At 43.4% G+C, this 16260-nt stretch overlaps 1 protein-coding gene across 1 annotated transcript in view; it reads left to right on the forward strand.

Moving 5' to 3' along the window:
* ADA2 (adenosine deaminase 2) overlaps positions 1-8893 on the forward strand; it is a 28931-nt gene extending 20038 nt beyond the window's left edge. The window contains 5 exon segments of the mRNA XM_036237011.1: positions 968-1028; positions 1031-1075; positions 3312-3469; positions 4052-4254; positions 4503-8893. Of these exon segments, the coding sequence (XP_036092904.1) occupies positions 968-1028; positions 1031-1075; positions 3312-3469; positions 4052-4254; positions 4503-4602 (567 nt within the window). The 3' untranslated portion in view covers positions 4603-8893.
* The last annotated feature ends 7367 nt before the right edge of the window (positions 8894-16260 follow it).

Raw genomic sequence — 16260 nt, forward strand, 5'->3', positions numbered from 1 at the left:
TTTTGTTTGGACCCAGGATGTCCTCCTATGATCCTTGGGGGTGGCTCAAAGGGTCTGCTCTCCAGAAAAGGAGCATAAGTCCCTCTCATCTCAGCTTTTCCCTCTGTGTGCAGCACTGACAAAGGCAGCTGAGTGGGATTACTTCTAGTATGGAGCTTTTGGAAGAGTCCATATGAGGACTATAATGAACAAGTCCTCGTGGGGAATGGGAGTCCAAGGAGCATTAGGTAGCTGTTCAAGGGGTCCCCTCACAAGCTCCAAGTTTCTTTCAAGCCTACGCTCCATTCTACTACACTGAATATCCATATTTGCTTTATTATAAAAATGTGTCATCTCCTCCCCAAATTATAATTGGTGTTCTGAAGGTACTCTTACTACTGACATATAGTTACAAAGCCCCGGGGCATGTGTGGCTTAGATGAAAAGTATGATTTGGGAGTGGTTGCTTCTCTGGTTAGTTAGAGCTGAGTAGCTGAATTGCAGAGGGATTCTGCCAGGACACTGACCCACCCAGGGACCCACCTGGGATGAGTGGCTGAGCAGCATCCCCACTTTTCCTGGACCAGTTCTCCTGGCTCGCTCGCTCTACCGCTCTCCCCCTCACCTCTCTCTGTCTCTTTCACTCTTAGTCTCTTGCTCTCTTGTTCTCTCTGTCACTGTCTCTCCCCTAAGGAGCTCAGGGCTAAAGCATAGGGACTTGGAAGGTAGAGGAAGAAGACAAGGTGGGAGGGCTGAGAGGCTACGAGGCACACCTCTGACTAAGGGGGAAGTCATTTTGGGGCAAGAAAGCAGTTTTTTTCTGCCCAAATTCTACTATTGGTTATTCTTAAAAGGCTGCACAACTAAGGCCTCAAGCAGTAGTGGCAGGGTATAAGAAAGGGTGTTCGCAAGCTACAGGAGGTACCATCAACAAAGCAAGGTACAGACCATGCAGACAGTTCCACATCCCTTCTTCTCTGTCCTGCAGGTGGGGCGTGAGGACACTGGCTACTCCTTATACTACTACAAGGAGGCTTTAAGGATTCCAGCCTTGCAAGTTTTAAACTGCCTTACTTTTTTCATGCTGGAGAGACAGGTGAGCCAGGTGGAGATAATTAGGGGGGCAGAGGAGGTGATGGTCGGGAGGGCTCCGCATTGTCGCTCAACAGTATTGATGGGATTCCAGGGCAGTATAGTTATAGTCAAGTCTTTTTATGACTCCTGTCCCTTTCAAATGTATTATCTCATTTAATCCTGACAATAAAGTTAAATCTTCAGAGAAGGAATAACAATGCTAATAACAGTATCGGGCACTTTACATATATTATTTCTGATTCTCACCCCAGTCTTGCTAGGAAGGTGTTTTTATTCTTATTTAATAGATGAAGAACCCAAAGCTCCAAACTTAAGTTGTATTGTCCAAGGGTAAGTAGTGGAGTCTGAATTTGAGCCCTTTCTGATGGTCTTCATTTCGTAATGAGTGAATTGTGCCTGAGAAGTAAACTCACCTGTTTAAAGTCACACACTGGTAAGTGGCGGAAGAGAGACTAGAACCAGGCTTGCCCTGGCATCTAGGAGGCTCTGTCCACACTCTTCAGTGCTGAAAAGGGGACCCCCCCCCCCATTTGCAAGGGGCCTGACTGCCATTGTTTCTGAAATTCCATTAGCCCAGCACACCTTTGTTCCCAAAAGCTCAATTCGAGAGCTCAGTCATCTCTCAGCCCCTGCCATATTCCAGTTCTTACAATGCGTAAACCCTAAGCAAAAGGACTACCAGATCATGGCTGCAGTTTTAGATCAAAATGAAAATTTTGGTTCCTAGACCAGGAAGAAAGCTTGCTGCTGATCACCCCTGAAATCCCTGAGTACTTTAGGTACATGTCACCCTCAGGGGACCAAGGAGATGAGGAGAGAGCAGTAGGGAGCTTGAATCTGACAACCAGTCTTAAACCTTGGTTTATCAAACGATCTCTCAGAGGAAGAGTCTGAGTGCATTTACCTCTTTTTCTTGACATTTCAAGGCAATTTAGATCCAATTTAGATCAAAGCTATTCTAGAAGAGTTAAAGAATTGTTTATGGGGGATTCAGTAAGGGGATTGTTAATGTCGAAGAGCCTGTGATCTAGTTGGGAAAATCATACTTACCGATATGAAATCATTTCAACAGTGTGAAACACTGTAATACAAGATCCAGCCAAATTCTAAGATGCATGGTCCTAGGAGATTTTGCCAGGACTTGGGTATTTAATACTCAAGAGTAAAGTCCTTGTATTTTTTTTTTTTTAAAGAAGAAATCTTTGAAAAGCAAGTACTAGATAGGAAACCAGTGAAAATCCACCTAAAACACTTGCCATAATCGGGAGTGGGAATTCTTTGTTTTATTCCTAAAAATAAGAAAAGTGGAATATTCATATTTTACATTCCTCCTGGGCAGGGCGTGCATGCATCCCACAGGTTTTACAGTAAGGTAATTTGTTTATCTCACATAATATGCAGTCTCTGCAGTCCTCATTGAGTCTGGGATTTCACCTCGCTTTGTTGTGAGATGGTAAAGTCATTCATATTCAGGCATGACATCTAGTGAAGCGGAAAAACAAGATGTGTCCTCCAGGGCGTCTCTTTTTATTAGGGAGGAAGCCCCAGGAGCTCCCTACCAATAACCTCTCAGGCCAGCATTAAGACTGTCCTAGCCGCAAAGGAAGTTAGGAGAATCAGGACCTGTCATTTTCACTCTCAGCAAGGAAGGTGAAGTGGGATGTCTGGGAGTAGGCAGCCAACAGCATCTGCCACCACTCTGTTCGTACCGGCCATTGTGATCTTGAAATTGACATTGTCCCAAGAGTACTGTTAAAGATATAAATTAAAGTAAGTACATACAAATAATTATATTGACAGAGTCTGCAATGCGTTCTTATAAATATTATAAACAAAGTTCCCAGAAAATAGGTCTGGAAACAAACAAAAAGTGGAAAGGAATGAGACTGTAGGGTGAGATAAATTAAGGTTTGAAACCCAGTTTTGCTACTTACTAGCTGAGTATCCTTGTTCAATTTATAAAGCCTATGTAAGTTTCAACTTCCTCATTTGTTACATGCATATACATACATACACACATACATAAAATAAAGGCATGCCATACCTCTCTTTAACATTTTTATAAGGAAAGTGTGTGTGTGTGTGTGTGTGTGTGTGTGTGTGTGTGTGTGTGTGCGCGCACGCGCGCTCCTGTTCATTTATCTTCCTTTTCTTGCTTGAGGTGTCTGGAAACCTTTAACTGAGGATGATCTGTAGGTCAGATCCATCCTATTGAAGATTACCCCCTTTATCCCTAGATTGGCAGGGTACTTCCATAGACGGAAACCTTCTGGATGCCCTGATACTGAACTCTACCAGGATTGGCCATGGATTTGCTTTGACCAAACACCCAGCAGTCTGGACCGAGTCATGGAAAAAAGACATTCCCGTAGAAGTCTGTCCCATCTCCAATCAGGTGGGCATGATCCATGGAACCCATCCATATGATCGTCTCCTCTAACCTCAACCTCTGCTCTGATTCCTAAACTTCTTGTATAATTTCTCCTTAACCCACTTGTTTTCTGTATTCCTCCACTCTCTTACTCCAATTAATAAAGTTATTTAGGAATGTCCCTTTGCCTAAGTCATTCATAATAATGAGGCAGCAGTGAGGGTCCCCAATGGGGTGGCATTTTGGACAAAGCTGTGGACAAAGCTAAAGGGACATTGGGGTGGCCAGTGAAGTGGCAGGGGTGATCGATTCTGCTGCTCCTGCACTTGCTCAGTGCTCTCTGAACCTGCCCGTCTTGCTGTGTTCAGGAGGGCTGCTCTGAGTAGGACCAAGAGGACGACCGGATGCTTGTAGTGGTGATGAAACCTGGAGGAAGAATGTGAGGACTGGCTCTGCTCCTTGCATTAAGACTTTACCCAGAAGTCATCCCAATGTTCGGAATGGGGATGGGGATAGGAAATATCCTGAATATGCTTCACGGTCTTCCTTTCGACAACTTTCTTCATGGATTGAAATTTTTCCTTCTCCTTCGCCTCCTATGGGCAGGTTCTGAAACTGGTGTCTGACTTGAGAAACCACCCTGCAGCTGTTCTGATGGCCACTGGGTACCCCATGGTAATCAGCTCTGATGACCCAGCTGTCTTTGGTGCCAAAGGCTTGTCCTATGATTTTTACGAGGCCTTCATGGGCATTGGTGGGATGACGGCTGACCTGAAGACACTCAAACAGCTAGCCATGAACTCTATCAAGTGAGTGACCTGTGTGCTTTCCAGATCCCAGCTCTCTCACTATTCTACAACTTGTGTTTACCTCCCTTAGAGGTTTGGAACAGAAGCCTGGAAGGTTTCTGCGGGTTTACCCCACACTGTGGCTGTTTGGTTATTGCTCTTGGACTGGGCAGACATGTGTTCTGCTAGCATCTGAGGTTCCCTCATACTTCCTACCCTGTTCCCCAGCCCTTTGCCTGGGCCTGACTTGGGTGCCTCTTCTTCTACAGGTACAGTACCCTGTTGGACACTGAGAAAAAGGCTGCCATGAAAACCTGGGAGGAGAGATGGAATAACTTTGTAGCTGATCTGGCCAGGAGGCCAGAGTGAGAAGACAGCCGTTTATTACTCCGTTCCTCGGCTTCCTTCTGCAGGCTGTCTCCACTTTCTCTCAATTATTCTCAAATCCGCTCCAGTATATTCTCTACCTCCATTTATTTACAAAAACCAATCTTGTGAAAGTATCAATGGCTTCTATATTGTTTAATGTCTCAGAAATACTTGATCAGTTGACTGAAAATACGTTTGAAATACCTTGCTCTCAACGTTAGGGACATCGGCTTTCTTGGTTTTCTCCTTTTTCTCTGGCCATCGCATCCGTGTCCCTTTTCCAGATGCTCCTGCTCTGTCTGATCTCTCTGTTGGATTTTCTCAGGACTTACTCCTTCTTCTATTCCGTTCTTGTCTCTTTGCTTCCCTTCTCTTCTTTTCTCTTCTCACTTAATAATCTTTTACTAGGTAGTCCCTTGCATTCTTTTGCTTTTAAATACCACTTATTTGCTGACGATTCCTAAATCTATTTATTCATTTGGATGGCTCATGGAAATCTCAGAATCCTACTATGTGCAATTTTGAACTCTCAGTCTCTTCCTTTTCACCCTTTTCCTGGTCTTCCCCATCCTGGTAAATGACACCTCCATCCATTGCACCCAGCTGCTCAAAGCAGAAATTTCCAGTGAAGTTCTCAATACTGCTCTCTCCTCTGCTCCCTGCACAAAATGTATCTTGAATCATCCATGCCTCCCACCTGCCACCGCTTGCCTGATTTACAATAGCCTTCTGATCGATTGCCCCTTTCTTCTTTTTGCCTTTTCCAATTCATTTTTCACAGAGCAATGAAACCTTGCTTGTTTCCTTCATGACTCGTACTACGGTTTGTAATTTTATGTTTATTTCTGTGTTCATAGTCTCCTTCCCGCCAGACTGTAAGCTCCATGTGGGCAGGCACTAATGATTATTTCATATACACTATAAACACAGAGCCCAGCTCCATGCCCCAAACCTAGTCAGTACTCAGTGAAAGATGTGTCGAATGAATGGACATAACCTGTATGTACCGAGCTGGTTGCTGAGATAGGAAGGAGCAGGGCAGAGTCTCCCCAAACAGAAGACCTCATGTGATCAGATTCGGGTTCCTAGCCTGGTCTTTGGGAGAAGGAAGGAAAGAGGCCATCCCCATCCTCACTTGTCTAAAGATGTGAAGGAGAATCAGAGAATTCATTAAAAGTCCCAAGTAAATGTCTTCTCATCTGTTATCCATCACCTGATCAGAGCTCTCAGGCAGCAGCCAACCCTCTCTCCATTTGTAGTTTATCACTGTTAGTTTGTGACACTGGGAAAAGCCTTGCTGACTAGGGGTCCTCAACCACAGGCTGGTACCTAGATGGAACAAGATGACTGCTAAGATCCTGTCTAAATCTGAGAGTCTTTGATTTATTGCCCTCACCAGTCTTAGTAGATGGTGCATAGATCCCAACTCAGCTGACTTACATTTAATAAATAGTGAAAATGGAACTTAGCATAGTGGGCTTCTGTAGCAAGTTGCCATAGCTAAAGGGTCTCCCAGGAGTGTATTTCTCTGGTCTGGACTCGATGTGATCTGTTTTGGCAAAATAAACTGACTACAGTCTTGCCTTCATGCCTGGCTCAAAGGCTGAGTCCTGACAGAGAACTAGAAACACCAACAGAACCAATCTCTGAGTTACGTATGAAGATCTGGGAAACAGTCTGCAGCGTCCTCAGACCTGAGTAACGATTTTGCTAGGGGGTGGACAAGACAAAGCTGATTTCACTCATTCTTCCTGTCGGACTTTCCAGAGGGTACTCTGCCATTTACGCCTTTTGGAAAAATGTGCGCATTGATTGAATTTTTGTAAATGAAATCGTGATACACTTGGGGCATCTGCAGCAGAGCCTTCTGTTAAAACATCATTTTGAAATTTGAATTCATGTACTTCTTATTATTTATTTATTAGAATTAGGTTAAATCTTTTTTATTCCTTGTCAGATAAATTGTCTGAGCTGGAAAAAATCTAAAGGCCAAAGACACGGAGAATTTCTGACTTGTAAGTCTTGTTGCACCGCAAGTCCCCATAACCTGGCCCATGACGGATTCTGGTTGGGCCTCTTCCTCCTGGGTCCTGGAGCTTTTGCTTCAGTCAGTACAGCTTCTGGGGGAAGGTGGGGCCTTTGGGAAATTCAGACTAGGGGATTGTTGTTGCAGAGGCGAATCATCCTCTTTCCCGGATTAGAAGTTGGGATCCAACTTCGGGAAAAACCATGGAACATTTGTCTTATTATCTTAAAATAATGTGAAACCATCAGAGAAGTTGCAAGAATAGCACAAAGAACTCCAATACACTCTTTGCCCAGGTTTCCGAACTGTCAACATTTTATGTTTGCTGTATTATTCTCTCTCTCTTTTTCTGTATCTATAGATCTCATTGTTTCTAACTAGTGAGACTTAAGATTCAGACATTATGCCCTATTACCTCTAAACACTCCAGTGTGCATGTCCTAAAGACAGCGCCATTTTCCTGTTTAACTATAGTACAACTATTAGGTGAAATAGCTACATTTCAAAATCAGAAAATTAGCATTGATAAGATACTACCATGTGGCCTTGACCTTTCAAAGCTTTTATTTATTTTTTAATGAAAAAGTATTGGAGTGACGTGGATCAACAAAATCCGAAAGTTTCAAGTGTACACTTAACGGTATGTCGCACGTATTGCATTGTTTCACCGCCCGTAGTTAGATTTCCTTCTGTCATCAAGCATTTTAACCCCTGTCTACCTCCCCGCTCCTGCTTTCCCTCTGGTAATCACTAATGCATCGTCCATGTCCATTATCTGTTTGTTGTGTTTGTCGCTTTTAGATTTATATCCCACATATAGGTGATATTACGTAGTATTCAAGTTTTTCTGTCTGACTTATTATTTCACTTAGCATGATTCGAAGCTTTTTCTTTTCTGGTCCAGGACCCAATCCAGGATCACATGTTACATTTAGTTATCATCTCTCTCTTATCGTCTCTTTCAGTCTGGAACAAACCAGTGGTGGTCTGAAATTGGTAATTGTGGGATTTTGTTACACCACAAGAATCAGCAAATGTTATGGATCAGCGCTCAGTGCATGTGCCCCCTGAGCCAGCTGTTGAGCATCGACCAGCCTATGATGTCAATTCGGCCCATTACAATGATGTTAACTTTGATCACTTTGTTAAGGTCATGTCTGCCAGGATTTGCACTGTGAGGTTTTTCGCTTTGTGATAAATAGCTATATTTAGTGGGAAAACACTTTAATTCTTTGTAAACATCTTATTCCTCATCAAACCTTACCCATTGGTTCATCCATTGAGGACTATTGTCTGAATCTACCAGTACAAAGATGGTTGCTCTCCCAGTTATCTATCATGTGTAACAAATTATCCCAAAATATAGTGGCTTAAAACAATAGTAAAAAGGTATTATTTCTCACAGTTTCTTTGGTTCGGGGATTTGGCAAGGGCTCACCTGAGCAGTTCGATTTGGGGTCTCTCATGAGTTTGCGGTTAAAATGGTACTGGAAGCAGCCAGGGTTGGCCAGTCTCTGCACAGTCTTGGGACTCGGCCATGTAGTTTCCACGTGAGCTAGTGTGGGCTTCCTCACAGTATGGTGGCCGAAGTCGTCAAGAGTAAGTGTTCAGGGAACACAGCAGAAGCTCTATTGGCTTCTCTGATTTAAACTTGGAAGTCACGTCACTTCTGTCATATCTCTCTAGTCTAAACCCTCCTAGTTTCAAAAGGAGGTGACAGAGACCCCATCTTTTGATGGAAGACTGTCAGTTACATTGTAAGAAGGACATGTAGGATTAGAGATATTGTTAGAAAACATTTTGGAAAATGCAATCACCAAATGATGATTTTCTAGTTTTACTATTTCTGCCATAGTTTTTAATTTTAATTTTTAAATAATAACACTATATTTTTACATTATTAGGTGAAATAGCTACATTTCAAAAACTGTTTGTATAAGATAATACTTTTATTTATTTAAAAACATGTATATATATTGGGAAAAACTCTGGGGAAAATAGAGGTGCAAATGCATCTCTTAAGAGATGAAACTTGCAACCAAATATTTAAACTTCATCTTTACTTTTTATTGGCTAACATATAAATTTCAGGTGTACGACATTATATTTGACATCTGTGTACTCTATCGTGTGCTCCCCACCCAAAGTCTAGTTTCCTCTGTCACCATATATTTGACCCTCTTTACCCAATTCACCCTCCACGCACCCCCCCCCTCCACCGGTAACCACCATTTTGTGATCTGTATCTATGAGTATGTTTTATTAGTTTGTTACTTTTTTGTTTTATACTCTACATATAAGTGATATCATATGTTTTTTCTCCTTTTCCATCTGACTTATTTTACTTAGCATATTACCTCAATATCCACCCATGTTGTCACAAATGACAATATTTCTTTTTAATAGCTGAGTAGTATTCTATTGTATATATGTACCATATCTTTTTTATTCATCTGCCCATGGACACTTAGGTTGTTTCCATATCTTTCTGTCATATTTATTAGTTGCCATTCTATTGTAAGGAAGAACTTTCTCTTTTTTTATTTATCAGTATGGCTCATGAATTCTGATTCTAGTCAATGGACTATAATCTATTACTATCATTATTTATTTAGATACTCACTGTTCCAGCTTTGGCCATGGGAATCTGTTATACTGGCTCCTGTGACTGTGATAAATTCTTATATTTTCAATACTTCCTTACTTCCTGACACAATAAAAAGTCTTACATTAATTTTGTACTTTTCCTGTCTCATGCCAGAGAGCAATCATTTCTCCAAAAACCTCTGGTTCCTTTTAGTAGGGAATAATATTTAGAAGCCTCGATCTGGGCCTCAGATGTGCCCATTGCTACTGGTATATGTGTGTATACACACAAATAAATGTAATTTTTATATGTATATATACTAATATAATTTATAGATATTGAATACAAATATATGTATTTAAACACATTTATATCTATTTCCAAATTTATCTATCCATATTGAAAAAACTTGAGTTTGTACCCATACCTCCAATTCCAGTCAATACTATAGGATTTATTCTAGCTTCCGCCCTTCCCATACCTGTAATTCTGTTCCCTAACAGTGAGAAACCTGGCTCCCACTGTCCTCAACGTGTCCTCATCATTGCTGATTTCCATTGTATGTAGTCCGTACTGCCACCTCTGTAGCTTCCCCCACAGGTCCCACTGGTCCCAGATGCCTCAAAAGAAGATAGGGGAACCAACAAAGAAAACGAAAAGGAAAAGAAAAGGAAAATATTTGGAAGAAGAGAAACCTACAGACTTTCTAGAGCTCGAAGTGACCTTCCTGGAATGGGAACAACAGATTACTGGTTTATTGAATCTTCTGTTTCAGGGGCTTGCACATGCATGGACCTCTTCTAAGAGAAATGGTGTATTACTGATTTTTAAACTCTTCCTCTTTAAGAGGGCCCTTTAAATACGTGTAAGCCTCAGGGTCCCGCAAAATCTGGATCTAGGCCTGCACTAGGTCAGGTCTTCATTTGGAATGAGGAAAACAAGTGAGGTTGAGAAGACTAGCTAAAATGAGATAAACATCGTAGGGTCCTTAGCCTGGAAGGCACCCATAACGTCTATCTAAACCATCTCTCACCTTCTAGAAATGCTGTCTGAAACTTCCTTAGGAAGATGTGCCTGTTTAATTTTTAAAGCTCATCGGAATAGGATTCTGGAAATTGCCTATGCCACCTAGTACAGAATCCCAAAATGTCCTCTTTCCCAAAGCTGGGAGTTTGAATGGCCAATGTAGTCATGGGCTCACAACAAGAATTGATCACTTGAGGATTGGATATATATATAAAAATATATCTGTAGGCCAACATTAAGTTAACATGCTAGATTATAAAAATATTCTTTTCACATACATAATATATATTCCTTTAAATTGCAGTCATCCTAAAAATAACATAACCTTCTTTGTCCTTTCTTCTCTGTCAGGGAAGGCTGTAAATAAAACCTGTGGGGTTGGAAGAGCTGCTGAGGTGTCTGGGAGCATGGTGGGGGCCAGGAGCACTTTTGGATTGGCTTAGCCCTGAGCCACATGCCTCAGTGTTCACCTGTAATGTGCTGCCAGGGCAGAGCTGCTGAGTTTTATTGTGTCCAGACTTTTTAACCAATACCCTCTTCCTCCTCCACCTTCAGGGTGACCTGGATACAACCTTCCAAAGGGCCTTTGCCTGGGGAGTGTCCAGAGACCAAATGTTAGGGAGATGAGGTCTCTTTCCATCCAGCCAGACCTCTCTAGGGCTGACTAAACCGTCTGGAGTGGGGAAGGATGAGAGGATGGGGAATTTTTAGATTCATGGGAGATCAGAGTTGAGAGAGGCCTAAAGATCATCTTATCTAACCTCTTGGTGTTAAGGCCCAGAGGGCGTAAATAACTTTCCCAAGGTCACACAGTAGGTGACAGCTGGTTTCCTGCACATAGCTCAGTGCTCATCCTACAACACAAGGCTGATTCTCTCCTTGTCTGCAGGGCCTCTCAGTGGACTTACTTGGAAATGGGTTCCCATAAACTCCTGGTGGGCCCAGGTCAGTTCTCTGGCTCAGAGGGAGGAGTCTGAGCAGCCTCAGCCCTTACCCTACGCTTAGAGAATCCCCTTCACCCCCTCCTTGCTTCTAGAGAGCAGAATGCATCAACCCTACTGGGAGCAACAATTTCCCTCCAGGGACAGACTGACCCCTCCTGTGACCTCTGACTCTCCTTTGTCGGCCTCCCAGTCCCGGAAATGGCCTCAGTTTCCTGTCTCCCACTCCCTGGCTCCCCACCCTGCTGCCAGGAGGAATGGATTCTTGGAAACCAGGGCCTCAGCCCAAGAGCCTTCCTTTTGTCCAGGGTCCCTGGGCGGAGCGCTGGTCCCGAGAACCTCCGCCAGTTTCCCTCCCCCCAAGCCTGCAGACAGCCGTGGCCCTCCGAGACCCCAGTGACTGCCATTTAGTGGGAAATGGCCCGAGACAGAAGCATGTGGAGAGCAAATGGCGATTAATGCGAGAATGAGGATGGCAGGAAGGCTCTTCCTCAGAGGGAGCCTCGCCTAGTCGGTCACCTGTGGCTGGTGGCTGGCAGACTGCGGGGTGCTGTTGACCCCTACTGGCTACTTTTGGTAGCACAGGAATGCCTCCAGTCTCTCCCGCGCTCAGTTTGCTTTCCGCGTTCTCTGCCGAAGCCTTCTGTCACTCCTGGGAATTACACTTAATAACAATGCTTTCTGACTGTAAAACATGGCGTGGTAGCAGATTTGTAAAACTCAAGAAGTGTAGGCTAACACAGAAGTCACCCATAATTCCACTGCTTTTGATATTTTGGTCCATTTCCTTCCCACGGGGAATAGTTCTTAGGTTTGTCTCATTCTGGCTTCCCACTTCTCTGCTTTGTCACTTGCCACTACCTCCCTTACATGCTTCTGCTGCCACATCGTCCCTCCAGGGTAAAAAGGCCTACTCTTGACATTAGAACATCCTGTATGCTGCACAAATTTAGAGTAGATGGTACAGGGTGGGAGAATAGTGCCATCACAATTTTAAATTTTTATTACATTTAAAATAAAAAGTTTGAATAGATATGCAATCACATTTTGAAAATCAAAAATTATGAATAGGGATACATTGGAAAATCTTACGCCCGTCCCTACTTCCCCCAATCCTCTTTCCCACCCCACTAATTTTTTCCCACCATGTTTATTAGTTTCTTGATGCAAAACAAACAAATGCAAATATAAACATTCTGTTTTCTGATATAACAGATGCATATTATCCATACTGTTCTGAACTCAGCTCTTTTTTTATGTAACAATATGCCCTGGGGATCTTTCCACTGAGATACATAGAGAGAACTTTTTTTCTCATAGCGTTATATTGTGGGAACACATCATAGTTTAATTAACAAGGCCCCTATAGGTTGGCGCCTGGATTGTTTTGAAAATAGCTGTTATTATAAACATTGTCAGAATATAAATGCCTAATTTAGTCAATGAGTGAATAAAGCCTAGGTGACAAGAGCCCCGTGGGTACTTCCCTGGGTTTATGGACGTGCCTCTCCCTCCCCCATTCCTCCAGGATTTCAAGGAGGCATAGAGAAGGTGTTAAGTAGTCATCTGTGCATCAGCTGATGGGAAACAGTGTCTTTATAGGTCAAAGGCCCGGACCAGGCAGGTTAGACGTAGAAAGGAAGGAAAAATATATGACTAACATTTTGAAGGACAAAATTAGGAATCAGACATAATTTTCTGTAGTGGAGAAGGGACTCCCTGCTTGGACCAGGTCTTTGTCCTAAAGCAGGTTGGAGGGCGGAGGGGTCGATACCTTAGTTTGTGAACTCTGATAATGGCCTTTCTCCGATCTCTTCTTTCCTGTTGCTGCAACCCCACCCCCCTTCCCCTCCTAAGCTCCGAGCTACATCTAGGGTCCCAGGCTTCTTTTAGAAAACCTCTGTCCTTCTTTACCCCTGAATAACTCATAGAAGGCCAAATGCAATAAAACAGACTAGAGTGATGGAGGGTAAAACAAACCTGTTCCCAAGGAGAGGACTGGCAGGGCTGTGAACTCTGTCCTGCTCCCCGCTGACTGAGGGTACCCTGCTGGAGGTAAGGGGTCATGTAGGATTGGATTTGGGAAGGTCCGTGTGGGGAAGAGAAAGGGTACTAGCCTGGGAGGTCTGAGCTCTGGCTTTAGCGCTGCTACCGTTGCTACCATTCTTGTCTCTCGTGTGTGTGTATGTGTGTGTGGGTGTGTGTACAGAAATGCATATATATATATATATATATGCATTGACCAAATGCATATATATACACACACACACACACACACACACACACACACACACACACACATTGACCCTTGTCAAACCAGCTCACTTGACCTCTAAGCTCAAAGGCCTCATTGTTATCATTGGAGGTGCTGGGAAGATGTTTTCTTTGGGAGCTTTCCGACTCTGACTTTCTGTTCTTCTGTGCTCTTAAAGAAGATAACACTGAAGGGAGTAGCCGTGGTTATGGAAAGGCAATAGGAACGGTGGATAGAGGAGAAAGGGATGTCATCTTTTTGAAAAAATATCAAACCCTGGGGTAATCTTGGAAAGGTGTCTTCCAGTGAGGGCTGGTTGTAGACCACAGAACCTGGTCCTAAGGTTTAAAAAGTAAGACCAGGTGTGATTTTTGTCATGGTGCTATTCTCAATGGAATGGACAGATGCTTACTATCTTTTTGAGTTATATTTCCAAAGAAACCATAAACCTTATCTAGAAAGATTATAAAAATAGTTTTCCTCAATTCTTACACAAAAGGAAGCATATCATGTACACTACATAGCGCCTTGAATTTCTTTTTAACTTTATAATATGTACTATATATTTTAAAGAATTGATACATTCCATAACCTGCAGAGTTCTTGCTCATTCCTTGTTTTGACTGCACAGTGCTCCACTGTGGGGATGTTCTATGGGTTATTCAACAAATCTCCTATGGTGGGTATTTAAGTTGTTTCTAATTTTAAAGGATTACAAGTAATACCATAATAAATAAACTTGTGAATATAATTTGTATTTCTGCCAGTTTATTTTTGGGATAGAGTGCCAGAAGTGAGATGGATGGGTCAAGGAGTAAATGCATATGTCACTTTTTTTTTAAGGGATTGACAAATTTCCCTTTCTAGGAGTTTCCTCTCTAGAATTCAACTATGTATGAGAATGACTGTTTCCACCCAGTGTTGCCAACAGAGTACATTATCAAAATTCTCGATTTTGGGGAGTCCGATAACTGAGAAACAGTTGCATTTCTTATGAATGAAGTGAACATCTTTTCATATGTTTAAAGGTTACTTTTATTTCTTTTTCTGTGACCTGTCTATATTTTGCCTATTTCTTTTCTTTCTTTCTTTTTTTTTTTTTTTTGTGGGCTTTGGTTTTTGGTCTTTTTTCTTCTTGCTGGAGTATTATAAATTAGGAATATTACATCTTGGCTGTGATAGAAAGCAAATTTTTTTTTCAGTTTTCATTGTTGTTTTGACTTCGAAGTGAAGGTTGTTTTGTTTTGTTTGCTATGCCAAAGATTTTTAGTGTTAGGTAATTAGATGCATCAATTCCTTTTAAAAAAAATCCTTCTGAATCTTGACTCAGGAAGGTAATAAGGAAATTAAAAGATTTCCCTCATAGACAAACAAGAGTGATACTACAGATATGACGTGAAAGAGAATACAAGCGCCTCTACTGCCGGGGAGGGGTGAGAGTGGACGCGGGAACCAGAGGAGTGTGAGGAGCTCAGCTCCCACTCGTGGGGCTTCTCTCGGTTTGCAGAGCCCGGCATTCAGGAGCTGGCATCCTGGTGCTTCTCTCTCTCTCTGACTCAGGAGGTTAGTGGAATGCCCACCCAGCAGATCTCAACACAGGTGATCGTGCCCCTCCCCGCCCCCGGGCACGTGTGGAAACATTTTTGCTTGTTCCATTTGCAGGAGGGGCGGCTACTGCCAGAAATGCTTAGAAAAGCCACCCACAACAAAGGCCTTATCCTGCTCGAAATGTCAGAAAGTGCCCAGGTGGAGGAGTCCCGGCTCTGCCCTTCAGACCCTCTCCAGAGCTCTCGAGCAAAGCAGCAACAGAGACTGAGGCTGGGGAGGGCTAGAATAGATGTGCACATGGTTTGTTCTTCCCACGCCTCTGGGGCTACCACCCCTGCCTTCCACTTGGGAAGTCTTTGCCCGAGCTGCTCACTGTTGTCCAAGTCCTATAGGTATGGTTCTGACTTCTAATGGTGATAACTGAGTGTCATTTTGGCAACACTTCTGGAGCTGTCTGTCATCGTTCTTTTTCTTTTCCTTTGTTTCTTAAAATTGATTTGGTGAAGAAACCAGGTCGTTTATCCCATAGGGCATTCCCAGTCTGGAACTCACAGACTGCGTTTCCATGGTGTTCCTTAATCTTCCTCTACCCGGCCCCTGTATTTCCTGTGACTTGGTGGTTGGACCTAAAGTCCTGATAGGATTTAATTTGATTCTTTTGGCAGGACTATTTCAAAGGTGGTGGTATTTGCATGCCAGCAAATACACTAAGGCCTGTGACCTGCCCAAGACTGGAGAGGCAGGGGCAGCAGCAATGGAGATCACACCCCTCAGGGCATGGGAAGGGACTGGGCTCTGGAGGGCGGTCAGACTTCCTAGGAGCTTCCTCTCTGCCCCTCCCCCATCCTTTCCTCCTCTGTGTGAGGGCCTGGGGTCTTCAGGAGCTGAGGCCTGCACCTGTGTGCTGGTCAGCCAAGATGGGCCCACTGCTCAGAGGCTCCTTGGGGGCCAGAGGCAGGAGGGTGTTAGGGCTCAGCTGTATTTGAGGTATGCTGGCATCGCCCTGACCTGGAAGCTTGGTGCCACCTGGGCCTCTGGCTTTGGGAAGGGCTGGTGGTTTAAAATGCCCAGGAGGGCAGGTAGTGGGGTATCAGGGGAAAGGCTCTGAGCGGGAAGGTGTGGACCCCTTGGCCTGGCTAAACAGTCAGCCCAGGGGTTCACTTGGACATTACCTGCTTCCAAAAGGCTAAGAACTCTCTGTCTTCTGTTGTTTCCTTTCTTGTTCCATTTTCTTCACTCATCTATCTGTTGTGTCTTTTAAATTTTCCTTGATCTG

The sequence above is a fragment of the Rousettus aegyptiacus genome, unplaced genomic scaffold, assembly GCF_014176215.1.
Source record: "Rousettus aegyptiacus isolate mRouAeg1 unplaced genomic scaffold, mRouAeg1.p scaffold_m13_p_2, whole genome shotgun sequence".
NCBI classification, from domain to species: Eukaryota; Metazoa; Chordata; class Mammalia; order Chiroptera; family Pteropodidae; genus Rousettus; species Rousettus aegyptiacus.